The following is a 12,111-nucleotide window of genomic DNA, read 5'->3' on the forward strand; positions in this document are numbered from 1 at the left end:
CATTTGCATTCTTCTACACGCAGACTGACAGAACAGCACCATTTGTTGAAGATGCTTTCTTTTTTTCACGGTATGGTTTTGGCTTCTTTGTCAAAGATCAAGTGTCTGTAGGTGTATGGGTTTACTTCTGAGCCTTCAATTTTATTCCATTGTTTGCGCCAATACCATGCAGCTTGTAGTCACTATTGCTCTGTAGTATAGTTTGAAGTCAGTGATAGTGATTCCTCCCGAAGTTCTTTTATTGTTAAAAATTGTTTTGGTTATCATGTGTTTTTTGTTTTTCTATTTGAACTTGAGAATTGCTCTTTCAATGTCTGTGAAAACTGAGTTGGAATTTTGATGCCTATTGCTTTAAATGTATATATTGATTTTTGATAAGATGGCCATTTTTCACTACATAACCCTACTATGAGCATGGATGCTCTTGCCATATTCTGAGGTTTTCTTTGATCTCTTTCTTCAGAGACTTGAAGTTCTTGTCATACAGATCTTTTACTTGCTTGGTTAGAGTTACAGCAAGATATTTTATGTTATTTGTGGCTATCGCGAAGGGTGTGGTTTCTCTAATTTCTTTCTCAGACCTTTTATCATTTGTATAAAGGAGGGCTACTGATTTCTTTGGGTTAACTTTATATCCAGCCACTTCGCTGAAGTTGTTTATCAGCTGTAGGAGTTCTCTGGTGGGATTTGGGGGATCACCTATACGTACTATCATATCATCTACAAATAGTGATACCTCTACTTCTATACCATTTTCATTCTTCATCACTGTGTTGCTATGGGAACCACACACAGACCTGACGAGTCAAGTGTAGGCAGAGTCTTCCAAGTGTTCTCATTGTTCACTGATTATTCGTGTTTAAAGAATCGATACTTTAGTAGTAACCTGACCCAGTCATTATATTAGACTTTTCCAATTATTCTGTTTCCAGACCCCTGCTTTCCATCCTCTGTGACACATGCTGTGAAGACACAGACACCCACTGAGTGTCCCTCACAGAGGCAGCTGTTGGGGAATGGAAGCCTTACCTCGACTCTCTCACATTCAATATTATCATTTACTTTGGTTCTGTGTTTTGGGCAAATAGCTAGTTATACCTGTGTGACACACACGTACGTTTCTGGGACAAACTCCCCGTAATATACTAGTCTATATGAATGTTTCAGATTTAAAATATATATATATATATATATATATATATATGTATACTAGCCTTCATCTTCATCCTCCATCTGTGCTTTGGCCTCCCTTGAGTACATAGCTCTTCGGAGAGTCTTCCTCTCCAGCGTTGTTTGGTCGGCTTCCATGTCCTGTGGAGAATAACAGGCTCTTATTGAAGGAGCTTCTGTCTGAAGACGGGTGTAACTTACCCCTGAATGGCACACTGAGTGGTTTATCCCAGTGCCAAGCTCTCTGTTCACTCTGAACACACAGGGCTCCTGTCACAGGAGCCGATAGGGAGATAATGCTGGACATTTGTGGGCCAGGTTTCAGAATTTAGACGCTCAGGGCGTTACAACATCAGGAACCTAAACCTTGAAACGGAGCTCCACCACTGAGACATGGCTTGTCTTTACGCCAGTTTCAAACAATTGCTTTAACCTAAGGGTTCGTTTATGTTAAATACCTTCTTTTAAAAATTATTCAAGCTAGGCATGACGACAAACGCCTGTCATCTCAGCCCTTGAAAGGCTTAGGCAAGGGAATAACTGGAAATTCCAAGCTGAATGGAACTACCTATGGATCTCCCAGTTCAAGAAACAGACAAACAAACAAAAAAAAAAATGCATGTAGTTCTGGGCTAGCTAAACGCTATCATTGATACTGTGACCTTAGATGGGTAAGCTGGATGGATTCTTTGAGCATATCACTGAGGGAGCTGTACTTTAGTGGCATCAGGAGGAACCAGGCCATTCCAAAGAAAGTAGGCAGTGGGGGTTCTCTCCATGCCTAGGACACTCATAGCACACTGTAGGAAAGAGATATACAAGGAAAAGAAGGAAAACAACAAAGTCAGATTGCCATGTGATCAGGGTTTCGTGGGCCTGTCATCTGCCCCAGGAAGGAGGAAGGCTTTCATTTCCTTCGTGTCCCAGCCTCAGAACTGGGGCAGCAGCATCAGCACCATGGCATGGTGCTGGGGACAGTCACCTGCCATGAAACCAACCCCAAATACCTAGGCCAGAATTATTGTGAGCGACACTGGCCATGAGTGGGCCCTAGTGTGGCCCAAAACAAACATAGTTACATCATGAAGCCAATGAACTTTTGGCGATCAGTCCCCAAGTATTGCTTTTTTTATTTTTCCTCATATAATATGTGTTTTGGAAGGCTCGCCATTCTAGAAAGTTTCACTGTTTCTGAACTCATCATTAAGGAAGTGACAGAAGTCCCCAGTATTTCGGGATTAGTGTACAAAGACACTAGGCACAGAGTTTCCTAATAATGTGAAGATCAACGTGTGGGTGGACTAGATCGAGATCAGACCACAGGGAATCTCTCTCCTCTGTGAATGGTAGAATGCCATGGGACAAACACAGAGAAAAGCGGACTTAGTTCCATTCCGGCTCCTACAACAGTACATGTGAGCCCAACACTTACTTTGCTTTTTTTAAAAAAATATTCCCCTCCTCCCATACCCACACACGAACTTAAAGCAAACGTTCTTGAAAGTGTTCACAAAAGAGCTTATTACTGGCTGAGTATTTGGAATTGTGTTAGCATTGGGGTTACATAAATAGAAATTCAGCTTCATTTACTGTGACGATTTACCAGGCCTCCCGCAGTGAGAGAAGGGGAGTATCAAATGATATTCATGTATCCAGAGAATCACATAATAACATGGTGCAGAGAAGAGCGGGTGCTGCCCCAGCCAGAGTTTTCAGTCTGATTAGAATCAGCCAGACATGCCATCTCTTCCTCCACTGCGGCCTCCATTGTCAGCGTTTGGCAGAGTCCTTCGTTCATTGCTCTTAATCCGCACCACTGACAGCTCCTTCTGAGGCCCGGTGCCAGGCTTTGATTGACATGCTGTCCTGCATCCCTTCTGCACCCTTCGTTTGCTCTGTGTACATGGGCTAGGCTTTCTCAGCCTGGGTGTGTGGGCTCACACACGCAGCAGCCAGAGTAGCATCTGTATCTTTTACACACAGCATTCATGAGCTACCCCTTTACCTCAGCTGTGATTAACACAAACATCTCCCAGTGTGGCCAAACGTCTCCCAAGAAGCAGAATTGGCCTGGGGGTGGGGTGGGGCAGCTAACACTGCCTCCTGTGTGTGGCTATGGGAGGAGGGCAATTTTTAAAAAAAAAGCAAAGTGTTGGGCTCACATGTACTATTGTAGGAGCCGGAAGGGAACTAAGTCCACTTCTCTCGTTGGGTTTGTCCCATTGTGTTCTACCATTCACAAAGGAGAGAGATTCCCTCACTCAAAGTGGAAGCTGTTACTGTAGAACCACGTTAGTCCATGTGTGCAGGTGTGTGTGTAGGTGTGTATGCATTCAAGTGTGTATTCACAGATATGCATGTATACAAGTTAGTGTGTGTGTGCAGGTGTTTCTACGCAGGTGTGTAAATGTGTGTATCTAAGCATGCATGTGAGTGCAGGTGTGTATGTATACAGGTGTGTGTGTGTGTGTAGATGTATATGTGTGCAGGTGTCTGTGTGAACAGATGTGTATGTGTGCAGGTGCATATGCATTTATGTTTGCAGGTGTGTATATATGCAGGTGTTTGAGTGTGTGTGCAGATGTATATGTATGCAGATGTGTGTGTGTAGATATATATGTATGCAAGTGTCTGTGTGTGTGTGTGTGTGTGTGTGTGCAGGGGTGTGTAGGTTCAATGTATGCACGTATTTACGTATGTGTACATGTGCATATGTATGCAAGTGTGTGTGAACAGATGTATATGTATGCAGATGTGTGTGCAGGTGTGTGTATATTTGTGCATGCAGGTGTGTATTATGTGGGTGTGTATGCACAGACGTTTATGTATGCAGGTGTGTGTGCATCTGTGTGCAGGTATGTATGTATGCTATGTGTGTGTGTGTGTGTGTGTGTGTGTGTGTGTGTGTGTATGAACATTTCCATGCATTCATGTGCAGGCCAGAGGTCATAACATGTTTTCCTCTATCCCTCTCCCCTTTATTTTTTGAGGCAGGGCCTTTCACTGAGCTTGGAGCTCACCAGTTTGGGTAGACTGGCTGGGCAGTAAGCCCTAAGGTTCCTCCTGTCTCAATCCCAGCTCTGGGATTAGTGAGGCACACTGCCATTCCTGGCTTTTAGGAGAGTACTGGGAGTCTAGCTGAGGTTCTAATACTTGAAAAGCAAGCTCTCGACCTCCTACACAGCCCTGTGGGCACCTTGTCGTTTCTGAGGTGGCAGAAATCTCTCCAGCTTCAGATGGGCATTCCAGGCAGGTGCTAGATTCAGCCTGGCATCTCTTGGCCTCCATGCTGCTTCCTAGCTGGCTTCACCATGGCCCTGCACTGGCTGGCTCACATGTCCGTGCTCAATGGAAACACTGTATCTGTCTTTGATTAGGAAGCCAGCCTTATCTGAAGCGATTACTTCATCTCTAAATGCAACTGAATAGCCTTTCTTTCTGGCTTGTGTTTTCTCTCTTTCTTTTGTTTCCAGATCCTTCTTTCCAAAATAAACAATAAAATTATCCTGCTCCTGAAACTAACATCTTATTATTTTACCCCATGCACTTAGGTCGCTAAAAACAATGTTACTTGGAACCACCTCCAAGATGCTTCTCGGCAGCTCTCTCCGCTGTTTCCCTGGCATGGCATTGCACATTGTAATAGCATCTTCACTGGGGGATTCTGTGATCTTTCTCATTCCCTGCATAGATTTTCACATTTGTTTTTCTTCATGGGGGGTTTGCTTTTGAGATCTTCAGAAAGTCACAGGACAAAAAACACAGCATTGATACCTGTGTGGCTTTTCGATCTTTTTTCTATGAAATTGTATAATGTATTTTTATTTCTTAAAATAGAACAAGTTAATTTTCTGATTTCTAAAATGCTGGCTGATATAACTGCTTCACTTTTTTAACGTTCATTCTTGGCCACTGCACTAAAACCTGGATACCTCCCAGCCCAAACCCCATAGCAAAAGTTCTCAAAGATTGGAAAACTCAGTTTCCTATTTCTTTTCCCAATCCTGAATTGAACTGAAAGGTTTCCAACTCTGTTATTGCTCCCCCTAATATGGCTGTAGTGTGGTCAGCTACACTGAATGTGGACCTGGGTTTCATTTCAATGCTATCAGCACCATTCATATATGCTGTGCAGCTCGGGAAAATTATTTGACGTCTCTGAACCCCAATTTTCTTATCAGTAAAAGTGAGGAAACATTCTCCATGCTGTCTCATCAGGACCATTCCTGAGAACTCAGCAAGGGTAAGAACAGCTTTGTGGGGTCTAAAAAGGATAAAAAGAATTGTTTTCTTTTTTCTTTCTGCTAACCTTCAGTCACTCCCCCACGCTATTCCAGACACAACTGCTGACTTCAGCCAGAGTTCTCAAAGCCATCTTGGCTTTTGTGTTCACGGCGACTGCCTGATTGTAGGCAACGCGTGAAAACGATCTTATCACGTGTGAGAAAGGAAGAGACATAAATCCGGAAAGCAGTGCACACTAAGGAAGTCTCGAGGCTCGATAACTATTCATTCTACTTGTAAATACAAATGTAGTTCCAGATGGTTCAGAGCCAAAACAGACAGAGGACTTCATCCAACGGACAGCACGGAACAGCCCAGGCTGGGGCCTGGGTAGACGGCTTTAAGGAGAAGACCACTTGCTGCTCAAACGTGAGGGCCTGAGTCTCAGACTCAGCACCCACATAGAAATCCAGGAGTGCACATTCACAACCGGGACCCCAGAACTGTGGGGAAGACAAGGAAGAAAGATGATGTGCGGTCAACAGCCTGGATCCAGGCTGAGTGAGAGACCCTCTCTCCAGCGACTAAAGTAGAGAGTGACAGAAGTCACATAGTACACTCCTCCAGTCTCTACACATGTCCACGGGTATGCACTCCAAGTGCGCGCGCGCGCGCACACACACACACACACACACACACACACACACACACACTGTGATGTTTGTATATGCTCAGGCCAGGGGGTGGCACTATTCAGTGTGGCCCTGTTGAAGGAGGTGTGTCACTGTGGATGTGGGCTTTAAAACCCTTATCCTAGCTGCCTAGAATCAAGTCTTCCACTAGTAGCCCTTAGATAAAAATGTAGAACTCTCAGCTCTGCCTGCCTGGAGGCTGCCATGCTCCCACTTTGATGATAATGGACTGAACCTCTGAACCTGTAAGCCAGCCTCAGTCAAATGTGGTCCTTTATAAGACTTGCCTTGGTCATGGTGTCTGCTCATAGCACTAAAACCCTAAGACTCATACACACCAGACACACAATAAGTAAACAAACTAACAAAGAAAGAAAGGAATAAGATGTTGGAGGTTCAAAATGGCCCGCTCAATAACCGTATGCAAAGATGCAATTACCTCAGGCTTCCATTGAGGCTGTAATAGGGCATCGTGTCTGTTATGAGGCATAGCTCTTCCTTAAAGGCATCCCTAGTAATCACACAGAACACTCTGACGCTTACCTTTTCTAATTCCTGATCTTGCCGATTCATGAGGGTTTTCCAGTGTTCATAGAGCTCCACGTCTTTGGTCTGGATGTCTTTCAAAGTCCCTTCCCTTAAGACACTCCCATCCTTCATGGCTATGATCTGAGGAAAGAACACGGGAGCAGAGACATAGCAAAACCTGGAAGTGGCCAAATGATTAACCTTTACCCCGGGAAGTGTTTGATATTTCTTGTCTGTAAGGTACGGCTGAGAAACAGACACAGGAAGCCTCACCCAGTCCGCGTGCGTCAGGTACTGTAGTTTGTGAGTCACAAGGACGACCGTCCTCTTGTCATCCTGGAGAAACTTCAGGATCCCTTCCTGCATCAAGTGGTCGCTCAGGTGGATGTCCAGGGCGGAGAATGGATCGTCCTGCAGCGGAGAGGGAAGGTGCGAGGGAGATGAGGGAGAACCAACTGGAAAATGGGGGAAAGGAGCACCACCGAGCTCTTGTGAAGAACTGAGGGTGTCCGAACATGTCTGCGCTGCTGTGTTGATTTCTGTGTTGTTCTCCTGCTTGTTTAATATGCAAACCTGTGTCTACTTATGGGCCCAAGGAAGAAGTGGCGGGATTCTCATTCCATTGGTTCTACACACTGCGGCCCACACTCACACAAGCAGAAACGGTAACTCTGAGAGAACTTAGCACCGTCTTATTCTCTACACAGATGAGATGGATTAGGCAGACAGTGAAGTAAAGCATTTATGTTCAGAAGCTGGAGTCCGTTTATGTGCACGGCCATCACAGAGAATAATATAATTAGCTCGATATTTATCCAGCATTCAGTTACTCTCTGCTCAATAAACAGAAACAGTAGTAATGGCTTCATTAAAGTATTTAAGAGCAAACTTATGAAAAATAAATATTAGTGAATTAACTAAACAGTTATTTTGTTTAGATATCATAGTTACAGATAAGTGGGTAAATTAATGAACGTTCTTAGACGCCTTTTATATAAATGCACTTAGCAGAAGAGATAAGAAAGCAGCAGCCCAGCAGCAAACCACCGAACTGAGAACGGGACCTTTGGGGGGAATTAGAGGAAGGATTGAAGGAGGCAAAGGAGTCTGCAAACCCGTAAGAACAACAGTGCCAACCAACCAGAGCTTCCAGGGGCTAAACCACTACCCAAAGACTACACATGGACTGACCCTGGGCTCCAACTGCATATGTAGCACTGAATAGCCTTGTTGGGGCACCAGTGGAAGGGGAAGCCCTTGGTCCTGCCAAGATTGGACCCCCAGGGCAGGGGAATATGGGGGGGCAATAAGGGGGATGTATAGGGGAAATACCCATATGGGGGAGGGGGAGGGGAGGGAATGTGGGCTTATGGACAGGAAACCAGGAAGGGGAATAACATTTGGAATGTAAATTAAGAAATATATCTAATAAAAAATTTTAAAAAAATACATGGACATTCTAGATAACGGAATACTTAACAATTGTCATTATGTGTGTATATGCGTGTATACAAATACCTAACAAATATAGATATAAATGCATGTTTATTTCTGAGTTTATGAATGCAGCTTAGATAGTAGCGAAACAAAATTGATCACTAGAAGAATTTTACCCCCAAATTTTATAATTTTTTTTTTTTTTTTTTTTTTTGGTTTTTTTTGGGAGCTGGGGACCGAACCCAGGGCCTTGCGCCCTAGGTAAGCGCTCTACCACTGAGCTAAATCCCCAGCCCCCTATAATTTCTAATGTTTCAAAAATATTTCTGAACCTTTGGGTCATTTTTATGGATGCCAGCTATTTCTAAGACATTCTATGAACTAGAACATCCAAGAGATTAAGCTGTCTCTCCACCACTCAATAACTTGCTTTTAGAAATTGTCACGGATGGATGTGGAGAGATGGCTCGGGGGTGAAGAGCCCTGGCTGCTCTTCCAGAGGACAGATTACTTTAAAGTGAAAGTGTGTGTGAGCAGTATAAATCATTCCAGGGCACACTGTCCCCTTGCTGGCAGTGAAAGAAGCATTTACACAAATGCAGCAGGAGTCTAATTAACCAGCCACTGGCTTTGAGAATCCAGATAACTATTATAGGGGGCGAATGGGTTGCTTTTGACACAAGTTCTGCTTCTGGGTCCTGTAAAACCTGAGGCATTTTGTTGTTGTTGTTGTTGTTTATTTGTTTGTTGTACAGACCAAGCATCCCTAGTCATTTGTACAGGAAATTTTCATATGGAAAAAGATACAAGTCAGAAGTGAGTTTTTATAATAACTCAGGTCAATTTTCCACACAGTTCTGAACTGTAGTGCCGTAAGAGAGCTGAGATGCATTTGTAACCACCTCTCTCTCTTCTGGGCAATGTCTGGACTGTCACTTCATTTGTAAAGTGAGGGGGATGCTAAAGAGAGCGGCCAGACTGATGCGAAGATCCAACAAAACAATGTAGTGTTTCGTTTGATCACATCACAGTGCTGTTTTACCGTTACTGTCTGAGTACAGCAGTAGTAGCTGTCACTGTGTGTCCCTCTCTAAGGTGCTGCAGTGACACTGTCATGTCTCCCAGCACTCACAGGAGATCACGATGGTTCAGAGTTCCATCTCTTGTCAGCCAGGAGTTCAGGCGAGTCATCCCAGCTACTCAACAAGAACTCCAAGGCTTGTTTGGCCCACAGTATAAGTACAAAGCCAACTTGAGTAACTTAGCAATAGTTTGATCAAAATAAAAAGAAAGTTGAGCCTATAGCTCAGCGGGAGAGCACTTGCCCATCATACACAAAGCCGTGGGTTCAGTCCCAGGACTAGGAAACACACAAACTATGAAATCAAGCCCCCTGGATCTATATTCCTGCTTCAGTAATTTTTATAGGACCTTGGATAAAGGAATGGTGTTCACATCAATAAAAGCCACCAATAGCAGTCATGAAAAATTAAGTATTCAGAGCATGGATTAAATGAACTAGCATGTGTACCATTCATAAAATAAGGGTGTGAAAAGATAAACTCTATGTTAACAGAACAAGGAGATGCTGATGGGACTGAAAGGAATTGTCAGCCTCTATGAGCATATTTACAAATAAAGATTAACAATGTCACAGGAGGACACGTTTACGTTCTCTGCTGGATTCTAAATTTCCCATTCTTTATAAATGCTGCTATTTTGGCTCCTACCTCCTGTAGAAACTCAAGCAGATAAAAATCACAACCAAGGCAAATCCACAAATTTTGTGACTACATGAAAACCATAAGAAGCGTCTTCAAGACACAGGTTCTATTCAAGTTGAGCAAAAATTGCTACCATTTTAGGAATCATTGAGGTTAACTCTGATCTACAGCCTGAGCACATGCCATGGAAGGGAATATCTATTTAGATGGCCTTGTGACCACCAACAATCCTACTCTCCAACCCTTATCACTTTGCCATGAACTACACAGAAGAAAATCCTTCCCAATTTCCCATCGCCATCCACACTCCTTCCATGATTCTCCTGGTCAGGAAACCCAGGTAAACCATTACCTTCAGGGGTTGGCACATTGTTTCAGAAGCTAAAGGCGATCACCCCCAAGCTTGACAGCCCGAGTTGGATTCTTGGGTCCCAGATGTTGAAAGGAGAGAACCAACATGGTGATTTGTCCTCTGACCCCCACAATGCACCATGGCAGGCAAACACTGCCTCGCCTTCCGACACAAAATGAATAAATAAATACAACCAAATTTAAGCAGATACTGCTTAGAGCACCTCAGTGCTTTATATTGTAATTTCCTGAACACCAGCCTGGATTGACCGACTCTCGGTCTGTGAGCATGCGCTCGACCAACTCTCGGTCCGTGAGCATGCGCTTGACCAACTCAGGGTCTGTGAGCATGCGGTCGACCAACTCTCGGTCCGTGAGCATGCGCTCGACCAACTCTCAGTCTGTGAGCATGTGCTCACTCTGTGCTCCGTAATTCCACAAATTAAGACAGCTTCCCCTCAGTTATCCAACCTGGCATTATAAAGACCCATTTGTCCAGAGAGGGGAAAACACAAGTTATAAATAAAATTAAAGTTCTTATTCTTACCAAGAAGACAATATTGGTGTTCTGGTAGAGTGCCCGTGCCACGCAGATTCTCTGCCTCTGACCCCCACTCAGGTTGATACCCTGGAAAGGAAACAGTTAGAAACCCCCGTTTTCATCACTAAGAAGGGACCTGGTGGTAAAGATCACCTCGAAAGTGCAGGCATCTCCGAGCTTTGTTGGCAACACTAGGGATTCTCTGTAATGCCACTGCTGGGTGTATCAATAATTCTCGCCCCTTCCCATGACTCTTCCTTTCACGCTAATGGAGACCTTGGCCGTACAAGAGTACCAATAACCAAGACCCTTGGTGACCGCCAAAGACAAGCAATTTCAATTTTCTTTTCTTTCATTTTTTACCTTTTACATATTTTGGCATATATCTCTTTTCATAGACTTTAATTTTATTTTTAATTATGTGTGTATGTGTGTTCCTGTGTGTGCACATGTTCACATGAGTATCAGATGCCTGTGGTCAGAAGAGGGAGTCACATCCCTTGGAGTTGGGAGCTACAGGAGGGTATGAGCTCCACTGGACCAGTGGTCAGACTGAACTTGGCTCTTCTGTAAGAGCAGCAAATGTTTTTTATCGGCTGAGCCATCTCTCTAGCTCTCAACACATACCTCTGTAATTTGATGTTATAAGTTATGCCAATAACATGTTGATTAATAATAAATTAATTGTTATATCATAATTATATAATCCTTAATTAATAATTAACATTAACTTAGCACCTAGTATGTACCAAGCTCGTGTATGCAGTGGCTTTATGGCTTTCTGGGCTTTACTCCTCAAAGCAGGCTCATTAGATCAGGATTGCTCTCATGTCTCATTAGATCAGGATTGCCCTTATGGCTCATTAGATTAGGATTGCTCTCATGGCTCATTAGATCAGGATTGCCCTCATGGCTCATTAGATCAGTATTGCTCTTATGGCTCATTAGATCAGGATTGCCCTCATGTCTCATTAGATCAGGATTGCTCTTATGGCTCATTAGATCAGGATTGCCCTCATGTCTCATTAGATCAGGATTGCTCTTATGGCTCATTAGATCAGGATTGCTCTTATGGCTCATTAGATCAGGATTGCTCTCATGGCTCATTAGATCAGGATTGCCCTTATGGCTGTTAGATCAGGATTGCCCTCATTGCTCATTAGATCAGGATTGCCCTTATGGTTCATTAGATCAGGATTGCTCTTATGGCTCATTAGATCAGGATTGCCCTTAGGGCTCTTAGATCAGGATTGCCCTTATTTGGCACACATGGAAGCCAAGCTCAGAGACATGAAGCATGCCTTGACTGAGGCATGGTGCTGCATCAGAAGACGGTTGAGAAGAAGGTGGCCGATCGTGGTTAGCTGAAACTGACTGAGTCTGAGAAATTTTCTCAGTGCTTCAGCCATTGTAGCCTCAGCTGTACTGGGCAGAGGACAAAATT

General features: G+C 43.8%; 1 protein-coding gene across 1 annotated transcript in view; it reads right to left on the reverse strand.

Annotated features, from left to right (window-relative positions):
- The window catches only part of Abcc9 (ATP binding cassette subfamily C member 9), a 114,769-nt gene that overhangs the window by 37,703 nt on the left and 64,955 nt on the right, over nucleotides 1–12,111 (reverse strand). Inside the window, exons 21-24 of the mRNA XM_032905368.1 lie at nucleotides 10,674–10,754; nucleotides 6,888–7,025; nucleotides 6,630–6,755; nucleotides 1,215–1,311 (exon numbers count right to left, since the gene is read on the reverse strand). Of these exons, the coding sequence (XP_032761259.1) occupies nucleotides 1,215–1,311; nucleotides 6,630–6,755; nucleotides 6,888–7,025; nucleotides 10,674–10,754 (442 nt within the window). The remainder of the gene's footprint in view (nucleotides 1–1,214; nucleotides 1,312–6,629; nucleotides 6,756–6,887; nucleotides 7,026–10,673; nucleotides 10,755–12,111) is intronic.

Source organism: Rattus rattus, chromosome 6, assembly GCF_011064425.1.
Source record: "Rattus rattus isolate New Zealand chromosome 6, Rrattus_CSIRO_v1, whole genome shotgun sequence".
In the NCBI taxonomy this organism is placed as follows: Eukaryota; Metazoa; Chordata; class Mammalia; order Rodentia; family Muridae; genus Rattus; species Rattus rattus.